Source organism: Stigmatopora nigra, chromosome 7 (genome assembly GCF_051989575.1).
Source record: "Stigmatopora nigra isolate UIUO_SnigA chromosome 7, RoL_Snig_1.1, whole genome shotgun sequence".
Taxonomy (NCBI): domain Eukaryota; kingdom Metazoa; phylum Chordata; class Actinopteri; order Syngnathiformes; family Syngnathidae; genus Stigmatopora; species Stigmatopora nigra.
Genome location: NC_135514.1, coordinates 10674851 through 10699291, shown reverse-complemented (window position 1 = coordinate 10699291; position 24441 = coordinate 10674851). Strand labels below are relative to the sequence as shown.

Here is a 24441-nt window from a genome sequence, read left to right as displayed (position 1 = left end):
AAATAGATGGTAAATTAGATAAATTAAATAAATACATAGATGAATAAATTTTTCAATTATTTGCAGGATTAAATACTTATTGCGAAAATATCTCATTTAATAAAATACATTTATTACAGGAATGTTTGTCGTGAAATTATTATAAATCTTATCAGGGGAAAAACTTCCCAAAATACAATTTGGTCAATATTATGTATAGTGGTATGTATATAAAAGATTGGAACCTCTGACACTTCCATCATATTCATTTATAACCACAATCGAGTGTTTAGATCACCGATTTTATTTTTACAGGTGACTTATGAAAGATAGAATTTTGAAAATCCAAACAGAAGCACAATCTGGAATCAGCCACTTCAAATACCTCTTCTAATAATTGCATTCATCTTTAAATGAGGTTCAGGGCCTAATTATGGTTTCCAATTAGTCACTGCTAATAAATTACAGGTATATTCAAATCATCAAAATGACAAAGGTGACCAAATAATTGTGCCTGTGTAATTTTCTTATGATGCATACTGCACAAATTCTGTTAGTCGGAAAAAGTTATATCATTAATTATAATACATAAATCTTAGAAATGAAAAAGTCTGAAAAAATGTCCTTGTTTTCTGTTCCAAGCACACCATTTCAGTTTTTTGTGCAGAATTAAGACCAACAATAATAGTAAATAAAACTAAACTGGTCAAACTAAATCCGTTAAGCAAGAAAAATACTAATAGTTCTTAATCAGTAACACTATAACTGCCATTGAAAGTTGGCAACTGCCAATTCCAGTCGGAAACGGATTGGACGCTTATTTACGTCACTGGAATTGAAACCTAATACATAATGATGACAAGAAACTGATGCTATTTTAAAGCAAATTTCCACAAAACCTCCTCAGCATCCTTTTACTTAAATAAACATCTTATTCATCCCCCCTAATTTCATAATGACAAACAAAAGAATAAGCATCCTTCTTGAGAAAACTCACACACTCAAGTGCCATTTCAAAGTCTTCCAAGAGCCAATTATAGCTTCCAAATGCCGTGCTCCTAATAGAAGAGGGCCCCCCACTGTTGCACACAGGCAAGCAGATGTGACAGCAGCATGCGGGCGACTCGAGCGTGTAGGTGATCAGTTGTGGCACTGGAAAGGGCGCCGCAAAGACCATCACAACACAAAAAGGGTGTTATTCACCTTCCAACACACATACAGGTAGAGACAGCCCACGCAACACAAACAACAACACAGCCGGCCAAGCGTTTCCTGTCAGTGTGTGAAGTGAAATAGTAACCGTGATGTGCAGGCGTTGTGAGGAGAATAGCAGGCAGATGCTGCAAACACAGATAGGACACACAAAGTGATGGACACAGGTGATGCCGTTCTTCTCAGTGGTTAGCGGTCAAGTTCCTTGTAAACATCATCATGTCTTGGCTTTAAATCCTAGAAAAAAAACAGGGAGAAATGCCAACATAAAAAACTTTTTAATGATTATAATGATATGCTAGGCACAGATGGTAGATGTGATGTGTATTTTGGTTCATTAAAATGGCAGTTACTGACACCTGGTACAAATGACCTTCATGTAAAAGTATTTGGGGATGCAAATAAGTCATTTGTAGAACTCTGATGAGGGAGAAAAATGTTGTTTTCTAATATATGACTTCACTAGAGATTTGTGATCTCAGTTATACACACTTGTGTACAAAGTGATGGACTGGAGGACAGGTGTACTGTAATGATGAGTATTGATGATGTCATGAGGATGGAAGGGCAAGCTAAGATACTAACATTTGATTGGCTAATGGACTGGAGAACAGGTGTACTGTGGGCAAGCTAGGATGCTCCCATTTGATTGGCTAAAATAGTAGCAGATGTCTGTCAACAATGTTATTGTATTGTCTTTTTGTTTTGATCTGGTACTCACATTTGATTGGTTGATGATGTCATGAGGAAGGGCGGGTAAGTTAGGATACTCATATCTGATTGGCTAATGGACTGGAGAACAGGTGTACTGTGGGCAAGCTAGGATGCTCACATTTGATTGGCTAAAATAGTAGCAGATGTTTGTCAAGAATATTATTGTTTTGTTTTTGTTTTTTTGATCTGGTATATGCAATGTTTAAATCTTTTTATTTTCATGTTTCAGTTTGAGCACTATAGTTAACACATGTCAGTTTTTCATTTTTTAAGGTAGATTTTTGGCTGGATATATTTCTGCATGTCAATTTTTCACATTTTGCAGTTAGTAACAATAAACATATGTTAACTGTATCACAAGTTCTCACTCCTAAAAAGCATTACAGCTTTATTTGTGAGAGTATATTGCACAATAACTCACCATATAGAAAGACCCCTGCGGAAGAGCCTGTTGAAATGGAGGGCAAAACAGCTTTAATGAGCAACAAACCAGGGAAATGGGAAGTAGAAAATAGGTTTAAAAAAGAAAAAAAGAAAAAAGTAAGACCCCCACAATGGAAGTGAGGTGATGAGGAGAGAGAAGACAATTCATCACAAGGGAAAATGGCCGCATTTTATCACCTGTCTGACATCTTCCGGATTCTCGTAGATGTTCTCCATCTCGCCTGAATGAACAGACAGAGACTGTTCAATAGCTGCAAACACATTGACACGCATGTATAGGATGACATGGAGTCTGATTCATCACAACCCGAGAGAATGTTCCGGGCCGTATCCGTCTGAGGGATAATGGCGATAGCCTCACCTCGGCGAGAGATGCGTTTCTGTCGCCATAGCAACACAGCCATGGTCGTGCCGGCAACCAGGAGCACCAGAAGTAATAAAGTCAGGAGGAGGAAATGGAGGGTGGAAGAGGGCACAGGGACAATCACTGCCAACAAGAGCAAAAGGAGAGGAAAAACTTCAATTTCTTGGCATTGACAAGTTGTTTTTCTGCAAATCAAGAGGCAGCAGGGAGGAAAGGGGCTTCAACTCCAAAGGAAAGATGGCGAGCCCCGCCCGCCCTCCAGGCATGTTACAAGTATTTTCATCATTCAGCTGTCAGTCACCCACGCAGTGGGGGCACTGAAGGAAGAAGGCGGTGTCAGACAAGAACCTGACACATGCACCAGACACCCAGTGATGTCATCACCCCCAAAAAAGAAAATCAATCAAACTTGTTATTTAGGCGCCACGTGCAGCACAAGCGGTCAAGGCAGTTGAAATATGTCACAATGATGGCATATCTAACCCAAGGGTACCGTACATGCCAGTTTAATTCATTCTGGGTCAATGTTTGACACGAAAAAGACTCAAACAAGACGTGTGTTGAAACAAATCCAAATCAAATCAGGGAAAAAAATCAATTAAACAAAGATAATTATATTATAAGTTGAAATTGGCATAAATGGGAAGCTGTTAGCTTATAGTTGAAAAGTCTTACTACTTTAAGCAAGAAATATTTGAACGCAAACAGTGTAAAGAGTCAATATTACAATATTCACAAGCATATATTCTTTATCCTCAGCAAAAAAATCTATTTTTTCTACAGTGTTTATATGAAGTACCGTATTTTCATGACTATAAGGCGCACTTAAAAGTCTTAAATTTTCTCCAAAATAGACAGTGCGCCTTGTATATGGAAAAAACTGAAAACCAAAAACGAAAAACCAGCACTGTCAGATATAAAAAAACACAAACGCCTGAACTGAAACAATACTGTTAAATATGCAGATGCCATCTTAGTTTACAAAATCTTCCATCATATAGCTCCTCCCCCACTGCAAGATTTTATACAAAAAAATCCAAAACATCAACAATGGCTGGCTCTAGAGGTGACTGTGTAGCGAGTGCTTCATACCTGGAATTCAATAGCAATTACTGTATTTTCACGACTATAAGGCGCACTTAAAAGTCTTAAATTTTCTCCAAAATAGATAGACAGTGCGCCTTATATATGGAAAAAATGTCATTCATTGAGGGTGCGCCTTATAGTCGTGAAAATACGGTACTACAATGTAGATTCAGCATCATGGCTTATTTTCTACACATTAAGTACCTATTTTTACCATTTTGTTTACACACAAGTTCCTCTGCACTTATTAATTCCGAATTCCCAAAACATGTGTGTTAGGGTCATTATAAATAAAGAATATATATATATGAATTTCTGAATCCTTGTCTTCATTTTATTCAAGGGATGCGCATGAAAAATGACGTGGGTAAAATGTCACAGTGTGAACGAATGCCTTCAGACATAAGCGACCCAATTTGTACCATTTTAAGATGTGAGCCATCATTTTTGAGGATTATTTTTTCCTTTTGACATGTGAGTGCTTTATGCACTTTACCACAATGGACAGTTCAGCAAACTGTAAGCAATACTTCAAAAATATATTTCATACTATTGTGAATCCCACTTGAAGACTACTGCCAAAATAAACTTAAACAAAATACAGATGGATTAATTGGAATAAATCCAATTTTAAGATTGGTAAATTAATATTATCAGATGGGAAATACTATGTGAAATGCAAGGTAGTGTTACCACCTTTTAAGCAGATGCAACAAACATAGTTACTAATACAGTATTATATATATATTCTTTATTATGATTGGAAAACTATGCATTTTGAATGCAGCTACTGAGTAACAAGTTTTCTCCAAAGTGTTGCATTTCAACATTTACTCAGTTTGCCCAAAATGAAACGTTTACGTGCAAACTACTTAATTACTCAGCTTCTATATAATGATGTCACTGTTTCATCATTTTTAAAACCTTTTTTTTTCCTACTCTATTGCTTTTAATTCTTCAAAAAAAAAAAAAAAAATTAAAAAATTCTACTCCACAACTGACTAATGCCATTTCCATGCATTTCAATGCTAAAAAAAGACCTGACTTATAAATGATTGCAATTTAAACTCAAAGCACCACAGTCATTATCATATTTTTTTTTATACACACAAAATATGTTATTACTTTTTCATCCCTTGGATTGGTTAAGAAAAAAACCCAACTTCAATTCAATTTATACATAATTAGAGACATGAATCCTTAATGTATGCAGCAGGTCAGTAACCCAGCACACCTTGCAGTCCACTCAAGCGCTTCTTGACAAATTTTGTTTGTAAAAGGAACGACTCACAGGACCACCTTTGCCCCCAGTGTCACGGCCATTAACCTCCTCTCAAAGGCATCCGTCAGCACATGTGACGCATGAGCTCTAATTGATTGTACAGTACGTGCCGGGGCTTTGCTAATGGAACGCGGCGGTGACCTGCATTGTTCCCTTTTGCTAGATTTCAAATATGTATTATGGTAAGTCAGTGCAAAGTGTAGCATCAAGGATGTATTTGTCTCTCCCTCTTACCAAGTTCATCTTTGAACCTTTTCGTTACCTATATTGAAAGTTCAGCTCTCTACTTCCAACGATAATTAGAAATCAGAAAGGTAAGGCACACTGAATAAGTACTTTATACAATGTTTTAGCATATGGCTTTGGAAGGAAATAATGCAAATGAATAAAGAACAACAGCTTGTAAATAAATTTCACAACTACTCATTCGACAAGTGACATTGTTTGATTGACAGCAGAAATTGTAATAGTGATACAGCTTTGAAAACTTGGATTTAAAAGCAACAAAGTATTTTCTCAAGTGACGTTTGTTGCCACAAGTATAGATTGACAGCCATTAACAGCTTTAATTTCCCTGGCCTGAATAATTGGATGAAAAGTGGCCTACATTTTGGAATAAATAGATATTTTTCTCTATGAAACTCCTTTTGTGTATTCCAGTCTTTTCATTTTTTTGACTAAGTATGCATGTTTTAGACCTGCTATGATTAATTAATGAACAAAAAAGTCAAAGAAGTAAATATTCTCATATACTCATGAACATGGATGATTATATTATTCACATTTATGGCAAAAATATAATGCCAAAAGTAGTATAAAAGGAAATAATGTCATTTATATGAGGCAATTAAACCCCAAAATAGCTGTGACTGAAAAAATAAGCAGTACTAATGAACATAGTATGTATGTATTCATTCATTTTCTGAACCGCTTTATCATCACAAGGGTCGCAGGGGGTGCTGGAGCCTATCCCAACTGACTTCGGGCACAAGGCGGGGGAGAATTGGTGGCCAGCCAATCACAGGGCAGTATGTATGTATTCTATATTTGTAAAGTAAACAGGTCACAAAAATGTGAAATATTTTTGTGGTTCATTTTAAATCTCATATAATAATAAAACAGGGTAATGTCCATTTTTATAGCCTTTTATTTACTCGATAGTTTTCCTGATAATGAAGCGATATCCTCCATAGCGGATGTAAAAAAAAAAAAGTCTTCCCAGAAAAGCCGTTAAATCTGGCCATTACGGCACTCTCCATCTCTAGATGTTCTCCCTTCTGATAAGACGAAGCATCTCCAACCCTCGTGTTTATACTCAAAGTGTCCATTATTTCTCTAGCTGCAGTATTGGCGGCAGCGTGCATTATGATGAGCCCTGGGCCCTGCGGTTCAAGTGATGCATTGGACTTATCTCAACCAGGAGGGATCCATTTAGCTGTCACATACTCCTGTTCTCCACCACCAACACAATAATCCTGAATAATTTAGTTATTGTTGGAGGCTATGTCTCGGGGTTCCATCTCCTCATATTCCTATATTAGCTAGGAGAGTGAGATAAGAAAGACTCTGACCTTTATGTTGTTTAAGAGGACGTTGAGCATTTAAATATTTGGGATTTTGGGGGTTTTGGGGGTTGGGGTTTGGGCCCTTGAGAGATAAAGTATGTTTTGACTTGTTGTTAGTATTCTAGTCTTTCTTAAAGTCCCTCTATTATTAGTGTCTAATGATTGAATCATGTCAAAGAATATTCAAAAATTAATGATCAAGACAGAGCCATGATTATTGGAATTGTGCAATAAAAATGATTTTTGCAGATGAGGGAAAAAGTGCATTTTTGAGGCTAATCCAGATTTTAAAATATTTTCAAGGATTCACATCTTGGTTTTTATAGATTCAATGTCAGGACTATTAAATTAGATGAGTGTAGATATCTCAGTTTTGCTGCTATTAAATCAATGTAGTAACTAAAACAGGGGTAGGGAACCTATGGCTCGGGAACCACATGTGGCTCTTTTGATGAGTGCATCTGGCTCTTTGCTAACCTGTGAGATAAAATATGGAAATCACTAGTGACAGAACTGCTTTAATTTTCATTTTATTTGCAGTAAACTCTTCTGGAATGCATCTTCATTGATTAGCAACAGCATAAGATTATTTTTAAAAATGTTCCTTTTTTTCCACTTTAAAAGTGGTGAAATCACTAAAAAATTTTTTAAAAAAGGCACTAGGTTTACATGTATGTATTTTGACTTTTAAAATTTGTTGTATGGCTCACAGGGAATAACAAATATGAATCAAAAAGGTTCCGACCCCTGAACTAAAAGTATACCACACCTACCTGAGCAGTTGATACATTGAATAACTTAAGGATGCATGGAACAAAATGTCAAAAAGTGTAATACATATACCTTGGTTCTTGACAGCATGCCTGGCGCTGATAGTCTTGCCGTTTTGTAATTGTAAGGTGCACGTGTAGTTGCCCTCCATGTCGGGGGTGATGGGTAAGGGCAAAGTGGTTGTGACATTGCCAGGCAAACTGCTCGACCAGAGTAGCCGACTCTCATTCTGGTATTCCCACTTGGCGAAATGGACCTGGCTAACCTCGTTGTACAGGCATTCCAGCTGCAACTGGTTGCCAAACCGAACACCCGTAACTGTGTAACAAAACAGGGGGAAAGTAGAGAGGAAAAATGCCCTATTATTTGTTAGCAAAGTATTTTAAATTTAAATACACAGTGTAGTTTGTTAAAACACATGATTAACGTATTGGCTGGCTTAGAATGGGAGAACATGCAAAACTCCACACAGGTGGACCGACCTGGATTGGAACCCAGGACCCCAGAACTGCAAGGCCGACGTGGTGGACCAACCTGGATTTGTACCCAGGACCCCAGAACTGCGAGGCCGACGTAATCAAACAATCCCCCAAAATGTGGGCATTCATGTTAGCATCTTTAGTGCTCGTACCTTTAAAAAAAGTATAGCAAAACAAAGCAAAAGCACCACTGTGTTGCTTAACATAAATCTAGCCCACCGTGTAAAAAACAGTTGGCCATCGCTAGTGAACAAAATACACCCATCGACACAAATAAATGGACTTGGTTGGAACGTTAGGGAGACAAAGATGTGACTTTAAAACTGGCGTTATTGCAAAAAGGCCAAGGAGTAATGGGGTAAAAAGAATGGTGGAGAACGTAAAAAAAATAAAATAAAACCCAATAGAGAGCACAATCTAGGAAGAGGTCACAATAATATATATTCATTAAAGTGATTTGCTGCTAATGCATCACTTGACTGTGACTGATGCTTAGTGTCTCATCATAGTGAGATGAGAATCCATCTGGGCCTAATCAAGCTCTGCAGATCCCCCCCGCTATGTCGCATAAAAACACACATATTTCAGCCTTGATTAGTGTGATCAACGTGGGCCACCTCCAGCCATCGTGGGAAGCTGGCAGGTATAATCATACATAATGATATTCTTAATGAGGTGGGGTAAAAATATATATGCGTCATATGATTGCCGTTTGGCGTATGCGGCGCTGTGCGTGCGGAGGGGCTGCAAATGTGTGACAGTGACTGATCGGCTCGTCATGTCTGGGCAGCTGTGATGGATGCCGGGGGGGATTGTGATTAGTAAACTCTTCCGAGGCCACCATTACAGGGATGTATGCCTTCGCCTTTTCTGTTTACGCCTTTCAAGGCAACCTATTGTGTCCATGTGGGTGTTTTAAAGTGTGAAATAAGGCCTATTCAGGGAAAGCAAGAGATTAGACCCACGCATAATAGAATAAAAATATATATTTTTCAATTCTTTCAGGAGAATAGAGCCATTTTTCTTTTTTTATAAATGTAGGATTGGATTTTGCAAGAATAAATACAGTTTTTGACCAAATCTTGCAAATATTTTGTACTATTATCTTATTTTTAAGCGAATTTTGCACATTACACTTAAATCCTCACTGTTTCATGTACCATGAAATGCAGAACTGGACATGACAGTTGTGTCTTGAAAACATAAAATGTGATATGATAGGAGAATCTATCCCAATCTTCTGTCACGTCTTACCAATTACCACAAGCTTTGAAGTGATGTGCCGCAATTCTATCTCAGAATAAATCAGATTTTCAATTTTAGCATGTCGAAGCATATCTGTTGCTTATCCAACCATGGAGTTCAAGCAAGGTGTATGAATATGCCATATCTATCTGAAACACGCTTTAAAACCACTTGTATTTATTTTTTAACCTGTATGCCCTTAATAAAATGCTTCAATACTTGATTACATGGCTATTTAATTTTAGTCCTGTGGAGAGTTATTAGTGATGGAGTGAAATCAACTTAATTTCTGGTGATAATTAGCAAACCCTGGCTCTGGCCCAGCGTAAAATTTGAAATTGGAGGTGAAAATCTGCTCGACAGGGCTTGCGCCATAATTAAGCTCAAGAGCTCATCATGTAAAACTTTTAATTTCATGAAAGAGTGAATGAGGAACAATCCCTGCTTTTTAATTCATTGGATTTTGTGCATACTACTCTCATGTCAACCAGCCTGTGCCAGAGACACAATAATGTTGCCAGGCAACCAGCCGCTCAGATAGCAGAAGAGCTGGCAGGTGTGGTCCTCACAGAAAATATGCTAATTTGGCCTTAAAAATGACAAAAAAAGCTCCAAACCTAAATTTAATAACATATTGAGTACTATTTTGGCCCGAGCTGTTAGAATGTATGCAATGGGAGGTAAAATATAAAGCATGAGTACTTTTAAAACCTATTGTTGTCCATAATACTTCTTTTTTCTCTTATTTTTTTACCTTATGTTTTAACAGGCTCCAGTTTACGTATACAGTAAAAAAATAGATAAAACAAAATAAATATTGTGGTTGCCAGACTCTTACTTAAAAAAAGAAGGGTAAACTGTAAAAAACAGTGCAGTGCATTTGTAGTCATTCATTTTATAGCCTTTTTTCCCACGCTAATCGATATATAATCAAGCAGTCTTGATGGGGGTGGGCTCCTATTGAAGTTTCACCCCCTTCTCAACCAGGATTCAAACCTAGATGGTCATCTTTGCAGTGTACATAGTCTTCGAGAACCTAAATGAGCATGCTAGCAGACAAAACCAGACTAGACTAGGCAATTAGCTCAGCGGTCAGCACGCTTTACGATGTTTGCCATAAAACAACAGTCAAAATATGTAAGGTAGTGTATAATTAATTTGACTGTAAACCTTTTAGTTGCGCCATTTTTCTCAATTGTACCATTTTGTCATACAAGTACTTTACCATACATTTAACTATTTCTTTTTTACATTGCATAACCTCAATTAAGGTAAGCAACATCATGTATTACATAAAAAATGCCTGGACTTTGACATATTTTTATTGGGGAGAAAAAAAAATCAAAGATTTGGGAAGATAACTACTTGACATATAGAATATAAAGTTAGATATCAGCTCCTAAAGCCGAATAAATCCTCTCATCTAACTCTTGACGGGAATGTAATGAGGCGCTTTTTCTTCCAAAATGTCAGACCATTCCACTGAACAATTTTTAGACAAGTAACAAACAACAAGGGGCAAAATGATGGAATAGGGTTGTTCGAATCATTATGTACAAATGCAAGCTTTCATTCCAGCCTTCTTTTTTCCTCCAGTGTAACACAGAAATGAGTCATGAGATGTGGCCTTCAAACTTATCAGAGCGATACTTAGCACCTAAGCCTGGGATTTAGACCTTCGCACCTCTGAACAGCTATAAATCATATTTCACCTTTGAAAGAATGAAGCTGATCAGCCCAGTGGAGCTTACTGTGGTAGATTAATATTTTAAACAGCATTTCTTCTCTTTCGCTTTTTAATTTTGCAAATTTGGATGGTTTCAAACTGACCAAAAACACAAACACTTTCAATATGGACAATATGCTCCCAATAAAGAAATAAAACTCCCTCCATCAGTTGAATCTATTAATAAAAGACACAACACAAAAGAACCGAAAAAAGAACCATTTTGAGTCTAAGTTGAATGTCTTGGAAAATTCATTTTATGTGGACATTCTAATGCAAAACTCAGTGAGAAAACGACATAATAAAGTGCAATATCACACACTCATTGTTATTCATATTATCCACTCTCAATTCCCCATCCATTTGTCATAGTATTGATTTTACTTATATAGTTTTTTCTTGTTAACTCTTAGTATTAACTATATTTTCCCATGTGTTTATTTATCTATCTTTGCGGATCTATTTGTCCATAAAATCTTTAATTGTGTCTTCTTGCCTGAGCAATTGAAACACTAAAGAGAATAATTTTTAAAGTAACATCCACATACGACCTTATCATATTTGTTCGTATTGACTCCCAAAGGTTGTAATCTGTGCTCTTTACGTTTATCCACTTTGAGAGCTTTCAATGGCAGCCAAAGTGCTTTCAAATTCAAAATAATCTTGTTTTTTTTCCCATTGAGTAGCAATTGTACAAATTTTCTAGGACAGGTCCATCATTAAATGACCTTTGGATAAATAACCGCTGATGTTCTGTGTATTATCAGATATTAGTTTTAGAGATGAGAGTTTGCCAATGTCTGCGTGGGTTTTCTCTTGGGCTTTATCCCAGATCCAGAAAATTATGTATTGGAGTGAGTGTGCGTGTCAATGGATCTTGAAAATAATTTTTAGCATTTGACCCATAATGGACATTCCATTTAAATGACATAGTAAAAGTGACATAGAAATAATATTGGAGAGAAAGGTAAATAAAAGCTAATTTTCTATAAACGACAAAGTAAAGTAGGCATTTTATCCAAGTGGTTATTATTTTAGCCGATGAATTGCAAGAATCCTCGATAGCCCAACATGAACACATACTTGATGAATTCACAAAATGGCTGCACTGGTAAGCAGTGTCACGTTTAGTTTAAACATTTATTTCCGTGTGACATGCAAAAGTGTTTAAGTTATTAATAGTTGCATGTGTGATGTACAACTAGTTTTGGATTGGATGTTTATCAGTGTTTGATTATTGATGCCTTGATCCAAATAGCAAGAGTGACATGGTAAAGTATGTATCGGTATTCGATTATTGATGTCTAGGTGCATATAGCTTGGCAAATACGGGAGATTTTCCCCATTACAGTAAAAGTTGGATTGAGGAAAACAACTAATCACTGTGTGATTATTTCTCCCTGTTTTTCAAGCAATATGAAAATGCATGGTGCAACATTCGCCATCATCATCATTATCAGTTTAATAAATTCAGTGTTTACCTTTCAAGACGGTCAGTAGGGTCCTTTGGTTGAATAGGTTGTCATTGGAAAGCATTTGGCAGATGTAGATGCCTCCGTCTTTGAAACCCGGCTTGAGAGCAAAGGCGTACATGGTTCTGTAAATGGTGCTGGGTGCCTTGGTTAGCTTGAGGTCAAGGCTTTCCGAATCCATCCACGTCTTGACCTTCCAATCATCTCGCGAGTACAATAGCTTCAAGTTGCCAGTTTTGGGGTGTTTCCGGTACAGAAAGATGTAGTCCGCTCGGATTTCGGGACAGGCCAGGGTAACAGATCTCCCGGTTTGAATGGGGGTGTGGATGGGAGGGCCTGTGTGGGTTAAGAATAGCAAAAGAGGGGTGTCGATACATTTTTGTTAAGTATACTGAGAGTGTTAAGAGAAATATGGGATAGTAAAAGGTCAGTGAGTGTTCATTTGCCTTTTAGAAGATTCCATTTGAATCCTAGTATTGACAAATTACTGTTGATCACTTTTTAAATGTTGCCTAAGGCCACGTTTACACAACAATGAAGTGAAGCAAAAACAAAAAACGTGCAAAAGTTGCCCGTTGTTATTTTCCCAACAATTTTGTGTTAGTAGCTAAACAGTTGGCTATGATGGTGCAATGAATAATGTGATATATATTTAAACAAAAATACTGATGCATTGAACTATTGGACAAACTTTTAGAGTTGAAATTAGGACTCCAAATTATGACTTGTAAATATGATGGTACATTTTAGGCTTTTGTCATCCTAAAGTTCTGTATTAAGACTCAAAATTATGAATTATGAAAATTGGAGTAGGTTTTTGGCTTATCCTCAATTGTCATCCAAAGGTTCTGTTTTAAGACTAAAAATTATGATTTATGAAAAGTAGAGAACATTTTTGGCTAATGCTCAATTATCATCCAAAAGTTTTGTATTAAGACTCAAAATTGTGATTCATGAAATGATGACTTATGAAAATTAGAGTACATTTTTGGCTAATCCTCAATTATCATCCAAAAATTCTGTATTTAGACTCAAAATTATGACTTATGAAAATGAGAGTACATTTTTGGCTAATCCTCAAATGTCATCCAAAGGTTCCATTACTGATTAGTTAGTTTAGGTCAAACTTTTGTAACTGGTATCATTTTAACCCAATTACAGATTTGTTTAAAAGTTAATAATGTCAAAATGCCACTCCAAATATTGTTTTTATAGGGTCCAGACCAAAACAACGTTCCTGAACAGATTATGTTCAACCTTGGGGGTTCGACTGAATATAGAGGAAGATGAATAACAGATGGGAGTGCAGATGGGGTAAAAGTTCCCTGCAACAATTGCGATAATGTCACATTGCATTCTGCGCTGTGTGATTAGCCAAATGTTGACATTAGACTTCCTGCGGGCATCACTCACCGTGCTCGATAGTGGTGAAGAAGGCCTCACTGACAGCTGTGGAGCAGGAGGAAAAGGGAGACAGGGTGTTAACCTAATAATAAATAATACAAACTGCAAGTGTAATACCCACAGGAGTGGCAGACTTTTCTGTGTAGATCTACAGCGGAGTTTGGAATCTTGAAATTGCTTCATAAAATAAATAAACCGCCGAGTAATATAGCTAGAGGAGGCTTTAATAAATAATGCCAATGGTGGGCTTTTTTTGTTTTGTTGGGCTCACTCATCGTCATTGCCGTCATGTGTGGCGTCCGTCTTTCCTCACCGTTAACCTCGATGTGCAAGGGAAATGTGAAGGTGGTGATGTTGTGCCTTCCTAGGATATGAATCGTGTATTTGTAGGTGCCGGCGTCGTCGTTCGTGGCCTGGGGAACTTTGGTCATGAATCCAGACATGGGTTTCAACACCGTCTTTAAACTGGTGCCGTTCGGTGATTCCCACGAAATCTTTTCGCAGATAACCTCTGGGTGAATCTTGGCAAACAGACGCAGGGTGCTTTTTCGTGGGATGGGTGATTCCGGGATGCTGGAGACTGGAAAAGAGAAATCCAACATTTTTAAAGTTTGGGAAACTTTCTCATCTTGCCTAAGAGCAATGTTCCCTGTAATTTTTCGTTGGTCTGGGCAGAAAGACATCCAGAGTACCAGTGTGAGCGACATCATCATTGCTCGCTATGGACACACCAGTATCAAACCTGCCATAAGCAGGTGCATGTCAATGTTCCATCTAATTTTTCAATTAAAACATGCCGTAAAACACAAAAAACATAAGAGTGGACAGAGCTACTGCCAATGGCTGCCGCGTAAACGGTGCCATTATGGGGAAAAGGGTAAAAAAAAAGTTTTGATTTTATTTACTGCGCCCCATATAATTGCTGCTGCGCAGAGAAGACGAGAGTAGTGCGCAATTGCGTAAGCACGCAGCTTAAAGGGAACATTGCTTAAGATGGGGCTTTTATTGCAATTTTTATATCAATGAATGAATGGAGAATTTATTTTCAGTGTAACAAAATTGTATTTGCATATATTTGGTGTTATGAAACCTTCCTCTGTCCAGTAGAATAAAATATACCTTCTTTAGAGCGTTTCGCCTATGAATTGTTGCAGTAGATATTAATATTAATTTTTTATTACTTTACAAAACTCGTTTATCAAAGGATAAATTGCAGGCCCATCGGCGAAAGCGAGGTGTAGATCAATGATGAAAATGCTAGCGCATCATTATGCTCTAAAATCAATATCAATATTTCAGCTACATCAATCATTCAGGCATGCATGTCATGTACATTAACTAAACGAGTACAGTGGAAAGCATATTGGGATTTGGGCGAAATGATACTTGTTGGGTGGGAGCTGTTCTTGAGTGCAGATTTTAGCTGTTCTCGGTTGTGTTTAGTCGGAATCAACTATACATTACGCGGGGTAGGGTTCCCCAAAAAACTAGTGCGGGTACACATTTTTAAATATCGATTTAAAAGAAAATGTAGGTGTTTTTTTTTTTACAGATAATTGCTTTTAGATCACTATTACTGAAAACCTTTTAAACCAGACCAATCATGACTACATAAAAGGTAATTGTTTTAAAGGTTACTTAAATCTGATACTAGGTGACAGTCTTTGGTTGTGCCAAAGGATATTAAGTCATTCACTGCAATTTCCATTACCAAACAATTTTGGGAATTAAAATATGATACACTGCCATGGACAACAATTATATTTCTTCAGAAATGCAATTAAAAGATGTTAGACTTTCATCTTGGAGGTTTGGTGTGTTTATAGTTCTAAGTACAAAATAATCTGTGGAGATCTAGCACCATTAATGCCAGAGAGATTGGTAAGCAGTCTCTAACCAATGCATAATAGGAATGACTTTAAAACATGTAAGCAAGCAGTAGTTAAATTAAAAAAACAAAACAAATAAAAAAACAGATTTAAAAAAAGGTACATATATATATATATATATATATATATATATATATATATATATATATATATATATATATATATATATATATATATATATATATATATATATATATATATATATATATAGTCTTTGTACCTTCTATAAGAGCATTTATTTGTAAAGATTTAATTGTCCTACCAATGGCAATGACTAGATGGATGATCTTCTGCATGATTTTCTTCCCGTGCTGCTCTACAAAGCATTTGTAGAAGCCACTATCCTGCCAGACAGGTTGAAGGAGCAATGAAAAATTTCCCGTATCTTGAAAGTTAGGGTCAGCCAGGCGCATGGAAGGCTTTGCGCCACTGCCTGAGAATTCCTCCAGATCACTGGCAGTTAGCACCAGCTTCCAGTCTTCCGCACCAGAGAGGTGGACCATCCAGCTGATTTTCACGGCGGCCCTCACTTCCTGATGAATGCACTCCAAGGTGGTGACTCGTTGCTCTTCACCCACCACAATTTCATCCCACTGGTTCTGAAGATCATACTTCCCAATACGAGGAGATGCAGACTGACAGTTAAAATCACAATCTTCATAGATTTTTTTTGAAATACCTCGACTAGGTGAGATGGAGACGCATTGGAAACACAGAAATATGGAGGGAACAACAAAAAAGATGAAGAAAAAGCACACCATTGCACATTTAAGGCTTAAAAAAAAGAACATCGGGTAGACAAATTTAGTTTTTTTTCCTCCTGGTCCTCAGGATACAGGCTGAAATGTGTGCAAGATGATAGTCTTAAAACCAAACAAGGCGTGACAGTTTCCATATGGGCAAACAGACAACGAGGAATTGAGGAACTTGAATGTCATGTAGGAAATCGACATTACATTTCACTAAGTCCCGTTTTTGGGGTTTTATTGAAGGTCTCAATGTACAGTGTTCCCTCGCTACTTCGCGGCTCAGCCACCGCGGACTCAGAGCTACGTGGATATTTTTTGGGGAAAAAAATATAAATATTACATTGAAACAACATATTTTACAGTTTTTTTTGTTATAACATGAATTTCACTCTCTTTACCCGTATTTTCTATATGGTGTACTGTATACAGGGGGGTAATTTAAAAAAAAAAAATAAATTAAAAAAAAAATCATAATAAATTTTTTGAATTAAATTCAAATTAAGCATTTTTGAAGGGGAATCCCTACTTCGCGGAAATTCACTTATCGCGGGTGGTCCCGGTTCCCATTAACCGCGATAACCGAGGGAACACTGTAGTTCTATTCTATTGTACCATTCAAAATGAAAATTTTCGAAATGCCCATTCAAATAAATGGTCAAACTCTTGACCCAAACAAAAGAAATCTGCTTCAAACTTAAAACATGAAAGAAAGAATTTGGGGGAGATGAAATGAAAGAGTTCTCAGTTAGTGTGGGTGCATGCACACCAACCCTTCGGGCGACATGTCTTTTACATCCCATAAACGTCTTTAATTAAGTTAGAGGTATTATCAAATCCCCGGAGTACTATTTTTCCATAATTAGCATTGGATGGAAGGTGGGGGTTTTGAGGAGTAGTAGGAGAAAGGGAATAAGGAGCGGTAGAGTGTTATTGTGGGAGTCTAATGACAAGGGGGAGAGGTTGGATGTAATGATGAGAGAAGTGGAAGGAGAAGGGAGTGTGTGTGTGTGTGTATCTTCGTTCGTGGGTAAATAATCGCCATCAGCCAGGCTTGCCCCCGTCTAATGAATCCACCGCCACTGAGTAGTATCTGTTAAATAGGGGCCTCATTATCAGTGCCACAGGGCCTCCAGAGATCTCAGGGACGGCGTGAATGGCGGAGAGGCGCGAAGGACGAGTGGACAAAGCAATCGGAGAAAGAAAGAAAAGAAGGGACCAGAGAGATCAGCGGGAACGGAAATTGTGGCCGAAAGTGCAAACGATCACAGGGTGTGAAGGCTGTGTGTTGGCCTGAGAAAAAAAAAAAATAAGTGTGTGTGGCTCACAGTGACTGTGAGTGAAGTGGGCACTTGCAGAAAAAGCTAGTGTGGGGATTGAAAATGGTGGGAGAAAAAGATTGTACTTGGATTCACTTTTAGAATTCGTATGACTTGTATAACGCGAAAACAATAGGAAATCTGAAGATTCGGAGTCGTTTTGTTTGTGTCAAAAGATAAATAAGGGATGCGCTATGATTAAACGCAATTATCGTAATCAGTAAGAAGGGCGGTATGTTCGTGTTAAGATGATTTAAAGCCAAGTGTTTTTGTTTTTGAATTGAATTGGATTGAATGCTTTTATAGTCATTATACAAGTATTTAAATCTATGGTGTTTGTTTTATTCTTAAAGGAAGAGCCCTTATGTCAGGGTTCGAACCCAAAATTAGTTTACAGACAATAATTTTAATAAAAAGAAGCAAAAAAAGACTTTGAAATCAAATAACAAAATCAAACCTGACGGGGGAAACGAGAAACACAAAACATGGACATGAGCATGTCAAATGCAGACGATACAACAGGACTGATGAACACGGGTTTTTAATAGACAGAAAAGGGCTGATGACACAATCAGAAACACCTACGTCACACAAGAGGCAGCAAGCAGGAGATATTAAAAAATAAACATTAAAAAAACCCAATCTCTAATGTCAAGCTTGCAAATATGAGAATCTTTTAAATTTGTGGTGGTCTCAGAATGCCTCTCTAGTTTTGTAAGGAAAGTTTAATATCCCTAAATGTGAAAATAAAACCTTCATATTGGAATTGCCTTTTAATAAAGTGAATTTTTAGTTATTTTACTGTAACGAGGAAGGTCTAAAGTTGTCGCTTACTTTGTTCTTCTTTGTGCAGACAGTGGTAACTAAACAGGACCAACTATTCCTCTATTCAGAGCAAATAAACCGAAATTAAATGTGGTTGATCCATTCTACAAATGAATAACAGAAGATAAAAAAATGGTCTGAGGACTGATTAATTGCTTGTTCATTGCTTTTGCTTTTTATGTCCCTGGGCTGATGAGACTTTTAGGAGGGCGTTGGGTGGTTGTAGTTAAATTTGTTTTCCATAAAAATCCCACTCATAATTTTAATAGGTATTCCTTCTCTGGTGATTGAAATAGCAAATCATAATAATGTCATCCAAAAAAGTTTAGATTTTTTCCCCTTCTGGTTTGGAATTGTTTTTTCTCAATGCAAAAAAAGATTTCGCAATTAATTTCATTATAAATAACATGAAAATAGAGGATATTCTTGATATTTTGTCAAAACACCAGATATTCTGAGCGTATTAACATTTTGAATGTTGAAAAATTTAACATAATGTGCTGTCAAATTTCAGGATTTGACTGGTCTGTATCTCTTGTTGTCAGTTTTTTTTGGCTATGTTGAATCATACCGGAGAAACAAGGTGACCTCGACTAAATATTTGCCACTCAGAGGCTGTTTCTAACACGCCGATAAATCACGGCTTTTACGTTTAAATGGGCACCATGGCGTTGGCAATGTTCAGCGCGATTGACTCCAAGATTGCCTTCTTCCGGGCTGGCTTTTTAGTCATAAAAAAAAAAATGTTGAAACTATTCCGCTGATGTTGTCTGTTTTGTAAAGACTTGTCACTCTAGCGTTTTGAATTGGAGACTTGATAACACTGAGAGAAAATTCTCCTGACTTTTATATACCATAAGGGTCAAGGCCATAAGAAAATGTACAGTTCTTTCAAAAGTATCTAAAGACAGCATTATTAAAAAATAATCAGGATTTTTTGGAACCGAGATAGCAAATATTGCTGACTTGAGTTATTAATGTAAAACTATTTTCTGAAAATGGACTGCCTTAAACACTCTTCTCGATCTATGAGTGCAAATCATTTTAATTTCAATCAAGGTTAAAAATCTATTAAAGAGTCAAACCAGGGGTGGCCAAACTTTTCGGCCCAGGCGCCACATTGACTTTAAAAATTTGACAGATGGGCCGGGTCAGCACAAGATACGATACATATAAAAAAGTGCATCCGTTAACAGTACTTATGAAACATAAATAGAAAAAAAGGAATAAAGTATAAACATATTCATCACTCATCATTAATGTAAAAAGTAAAAAGCACAAAGTAAAGTAAAAAGGAATGTATTAAGACATTAAAATGTCATTTAAAATAAGATAGATGGGCTGTAAAACACGAAAAACAAATAACAGTGGACAGAGCTACTGCCACTGGCTTCCGCGTGACGGCGCCATCTTGGGAAAAAAAAACGTATTTGCACAAGTCGGCGGGCCGGATTAAAAAGCCTAGCGGGCCGTATGTGGCCCGCGAGCCACAGTTTGCCCATGACTGGTCTAGTCATGCTAATGTGGAAATTCACTATACAGCCTGAAGTCTTAAATGCAAAGTTGGCATTTTACCCTAGTCGGTAAATTATGTTCAACAAAAACAGCTATTATGATGATGAAAAGAAAACATTCTGCTACAATGTTTGCTAGCATAACTTGGTTATGATTTATTTGTTCCTTATATTAATGGTAGTGTTTACTATATGAGGGGAGGGTCTGGACAGTGAAGACCCCTTCACCCAACTGGATGTTGCTCCAACAAAAACGGATTGCAAACACATACTAATAAAGCCCCCCAAAACATGGCATTTCAAATCCACAGTGGCTCTCTTTGCTTGTCCGAGCATCCAAGAGAAAAATCTGAAGCTTATATTTGAGAAAAAGATGGACATAGTATGGTGTAATTTGTTTTTCTGGTGCACATGCCATTTCCTGACCTCTGATGTTTGTCGCCGCCTTCACAACTTGCGCCTCACCAAATTTACACTAAATAAGATGGTGACACACGAGGAAATGGAGGCGAGAGGAAGAAAACTCGCCTTGAACTGCGTGACTTCCGAAAATGTAATTACGCTGGCTGGGAGACACTTGGGTTTAGGGATTAGACCTAAACTAGATAATGCCATAGCTGTTGGAGTGTGCTTTTGCATTCAGAGCAAAGTAGGGAAAAAAAGTAAAGGTTGTCCTGAAAAAGAGAGGGGATAAAAACTCATCTTGAAGACAAAGAAAATAGAGGAGGAATATTCATTCATTCATTTTTTTTTTGAGCTGCTTTATCCTCACTAAGGTCGTGGAGGGGGGGGGGGGGTGCTGGAGCTTATCCCAGCTGACTTCAGGCCAGAATCAGTGGCCATTCATTCTCACATTCATACTTAGGGGGTAAATTTAGAGTGTCCAATCAGCCTACTTTTACCATAAACAATATTATGAATATTAACCAGATTTGTAGGATTTACTCTTATTTGAATATGCGCACCGTACCAAATAGCTTTGCAAATGGAGTGCGTCGCATTTGGGAGTTTGGCAAGCAGTGTGAAGAATCGCTTAAGTAGAAAGTTCAAGGGAAAGGGATATCAAAATGTTTATGCAGGGTTATCCAATTTTAAAAACTTCACCTGATTGCTAAAAGAAGGTATTTTTTCTTCTCAATATGTCCTTGTAACTTCCAGAATGGTTGATTCAATTCAGGATGCCTCTGACCCAAAGTCAGCTCAGATTGGCTCCAGCACCCCCTGCAACCCTAGTGGTTTGGCCAAACCTTTTTTTTCCAAACCCTTGTGATAAAGTGGTTCAGAAAATAAGATGAGAAATATATTTGTTTGGCTATTTTGCTAGACATGACTTCACCCTGATCCCAAGAACAGTAGAGGGCGCTATGAGTCTCTTCACTGACAATCATTGTGCATTCACTGAACTGGTTGTACTTTCTGTATTGTCTTTTGGACCATTGCAGAAATTGAATTCATTCCACAAAGTACATAAATACATATACTATACACATATTTTACATTAAGAACTTAATGCAGTGAGTGAGTGACTCACCAGTACAAAGTATAGCATTTTTTTTCTGTAGCCATGTCTGTGTGTGCTATCAACTTTTTGAGGATGAAAAAGCTGCGGGCTACTGCAACAAGTTATCCTTGAAATCGTCCAACCGGACTCAACTCAAGCTCAACCCGTTCCAACCTTGCTTGTTCTCTCGAGGAGTGGATGGTAGTAGAGGTAGAAGGGGGCGTGGGGTATCGAGTGGGCGGAACTAGTGACGCCTACTCCAGTGGTGACGTCAGCGCACTCGCTCGGACGTGCGCGTTTCGCTGTGGCTTAAGTCGCGCAACTATACACACACACGTATACGCTCGTAGAACACACACACGGCGGTCAAGAGTGAGTCAGGCCGCCCGGAGTAAAAGAGGGGAATCATTTACCTGTGTGTGCTAAAACGGAATTAAACTGAAGCCACTCCAGCCAGGAGGCGACTTTTTTAAAAGCAAGAATATACCTCTGCACGGACTTTTATTCCGGTCTTCTTTCGCAGCAAAGTGAACCTGCTGTTCCCCTCCGGCACATTTCGGAACGACCATGGCCGGAAAAGACCCTCTATCAAGTGGACAAATCTTCATAAAATTGCTACTTTTGTCCCTCGTCCCGACACTTTTGCCACACGGTAAGAGATTTTCTTAAATACTTTATAATTGTACTAGTTTCGATCCCACCTTGATCACCTGTCACGACGACGAAGAGTCCAGGTCAGCTGATTCTGTTGTTTCTTTCCTCTTTGTGATAACCCTCACTATGATGTTTGTTGTCTTTTTGTTATAGAAAAATATCTTGATGTTTAACATATGATATGCGACTTTGTTTGCGTGTTCGAGTTTTGAATTCGAGTCATGTTTAGTGCCTCGTTTCGCTTCTTCCACCCGAGTTTCGGTGAGTGACGTAACGCCTGGTTAAGGCGTGGCTCCGCGGGGCTGCCAGGTGTGTGATCAGGTGATATCAATTGAATAGATTGAATGCTTTTATTATCACCATAATGAGATTTAACACTATAATGAGTGCACAAATAAATAATCAATAAATAACTTTTAAAAAACAGCAAAAACACTTACCCCCATGTGTACCATAAAGGGCATATTGAACTTCTACATTGTGACAAATGTCTGCATGAGTTTTACAGATTACAGGGCAAATTTGTTGAACCGTGTGTTTCATTTGCACCCAGAACAGCGAAAGTTCGTTATTTTGGATAGTTTAATATTCTCAAATTCAAAATAGTGGCTGCCTCCACCTGTCACCAGTTGCTGTCGGTGGACTAAACCATGTTGCAGCCTTTTAAGGGGCCAGATTCTTCCATTTGTTGGGGAACTGTGACTTTAAGGTCCAATCACACACTGTTATCAATATATTAGACGACAATTCATTGTAGGGTCTATTTCATTTGAAATGAAAAAACTAGAGATCTTTTTTTATTTCAAGATAGTTGTGGCCCCTCCCTCCTTGGGCCCATGGTAATCAGGTCCACTTTACCCCCACTTCCACTCCCATGGCTGTGTGCAGACACATAAACAGAAACACTTTTGTGCCCTTGGTGCCATGTCCCAAAACCGCCTAGTTCTCCTTGCCATTCTCACTTTTTTTTCACACATCAGCCTCCATTAGTTACACTTGACTTGCAGGGCCTGCTCACTCTGCTCTTAATGTACCCAAGAGAATAGAAAAGTGGGAACCTGAACAATTTGCTCTGTTTATTTGCTTAGGTACAACTTTTTATTGTCTGCCAGAACACAGCACCGTGACTCCCAACTGCTGAGCAGTTGATTTGACAGCGTTTTCCATGACGTGTACTGAAAACCGTCACCTTATCATTAAAAAAGACTATTTGTGTGGTATTTTTTTTAATTATGTAACCTCCTCTAATGCTGCTAGATTTATTAAGTGTGGGGAGTAATTCGTGTTGACCACCAGCCTTGACGTCAGACTGGTTTGACTACAAATAGCATAATGGAAAAAGTAGTGTAGTAGACAATGATTACTATCTCATAGGTTGCTGTTGACAGTGACAAATATCCAATCTAGTTAAGGCTAGCAATGAATATTAATTTGCTGTCAGTCTTCCCATGTCAAATGGTTTCAAAGTCTACCAGTTACAAACTAATTCTAAATTCCCAGCAGGAGGCAAAGAGCCCTAATGATTGGATGTCTCATCGTCAATGACATTGAAATTATTGAAGTGAACCATGCTAAAATATGCTTAGATATTTATTGAAGAGAATCTTGAAGCATTTTGCCTCAACATAAAGATTCAATGTCCCATAAAGGATTGTATTCAGTAGTTTAAACACTCAACCCAAAGCATTTTCAGATGAACTTCAGCAATACTTGTAGCTAACCCACTGGCCTAAGTAAAATGTGTGACATTATGCATGGGCGAATAAATATGAATGTCAGTGACTAGGTGGACTGTGAGGGAGTAGTATATTAAATGGGCTACTAAGTAGCTCCATCTGGACTTTTGATAGTCCAAGAGGTGCAAAGTGCGAACTGATTTGACTCATTGTCTGCCATTAAAGATGATAAAGAACCAATCCTTGTGACCAGAGGTTTTGACAGATGCTTCCTGTAACATGTGATTTGGAGAAAGCAAAGTGGTAAACATGTCAATCTGAGACAGAAAGGTACAAAATTATTAATGATAATGGTTGATATGCTGGAAACTGCTGGCTGGCCAAGATATTCTATAGAAAGTCTAAGTAAGCTTGTCATTAGTGATATACTACATCCTGTGTCAGGACTGAATTGAATATGTATCCAATGCCTTAATGGAAAATAGTAATTGGTGCTTTTAAAGTTGGGGATTTCACATGATTTTTTCAGGTCGGCCCAAGCTCCAAGTCTCAATTAAATAGATATGTGCTTGCA

At 37.7% G+C, this 24441-nt stretch overlaps 2 protein-coding genes across 8 annotated transcripts in view; one reads left to right on the top strand and one right to left on the bottom strand.

Annotated features, from left to right (window-relative positions):
- Positions 1-267: 267 nt before the first annotated feature.
- Positions 268-22486, bottom strand: g6fl (g6f-like). Of its 5 annotated transcripts, XM_077721113.1 has the most exons (10): positions 22239-22486; positions 15895-16243; positions 14057-14323; positions 13753-13788; positions 12349-12675; positions 7490-7735; positions 2711-2836; positions 2527-2600; positions 2327-2353; positions 268-1428 (listed from the first exon to the last, which is right to left on the bottom strand). In XM_077721113.1, exons 2-10 carry the CDS (start codon positions 16133-16135, stop codon positions 1381-1383), a joined length of 1392 nt encoding a protein of 463 aa, XP_077577239.1. In that variant the 5' UTR covers positions 16136-16243; positions 22239-22486; the 3' UTR covers positions 268-1380. The 5 variants fall into 5 exon arrangements, with proteins under 5 accessions (XP_077577239.1, XP_077577240.1, XP_077577242.1 ...); XM_077721114.1 differs by lacking the exon at positions 7490-7735; XM_077721116.1 differs by lacking the exon at positions 15895-16243 and having other exon boundaries at positions 22239-22485.
- LOC144199461 (nectin-2) overlaps positions 21827-24441 on the top strand; it is a 111495-nt gene continuing 108880 nt past the window's right edge. For all 3 annotated transcript variants that reach the window (XM_077721111.1, XM_077721112.1, XM_077721110.1), the window contains exon 1: positions 21827-22189. In XM_077721111.1, the coding sequence (XP_077577237.1) occupies positions 22105-22189 (85 nt within the window). In that variant the 5' untranslated portion in view covers positions 21827-22104. The remainder of the gene's footprint in view (positions 22190-24441) is intronic.

Coding starts and splice junctions, on each gene's coding strand:
- g6fl (XM_077721113.1), bottom strand. CDS start 16,135: ATGGTCCACCTCTCTGGTGCGGAAGACTGGAAGCTGGTGCTAACTGCC. Junction 12,676..13,752: donor CTTCACCACTATCGAGCACG/GTGAGTGATGCC, acceptor TAACCCACACAG/GCCCTCCCATCCACACCCCC. Junction 1,429..2,326: donor CGCAGGGGTCTTTCTATATG/GTGAGTTATTGT, acceptor TTTTTTTTCTAG/GATTTAAAGCCAAGACATGA.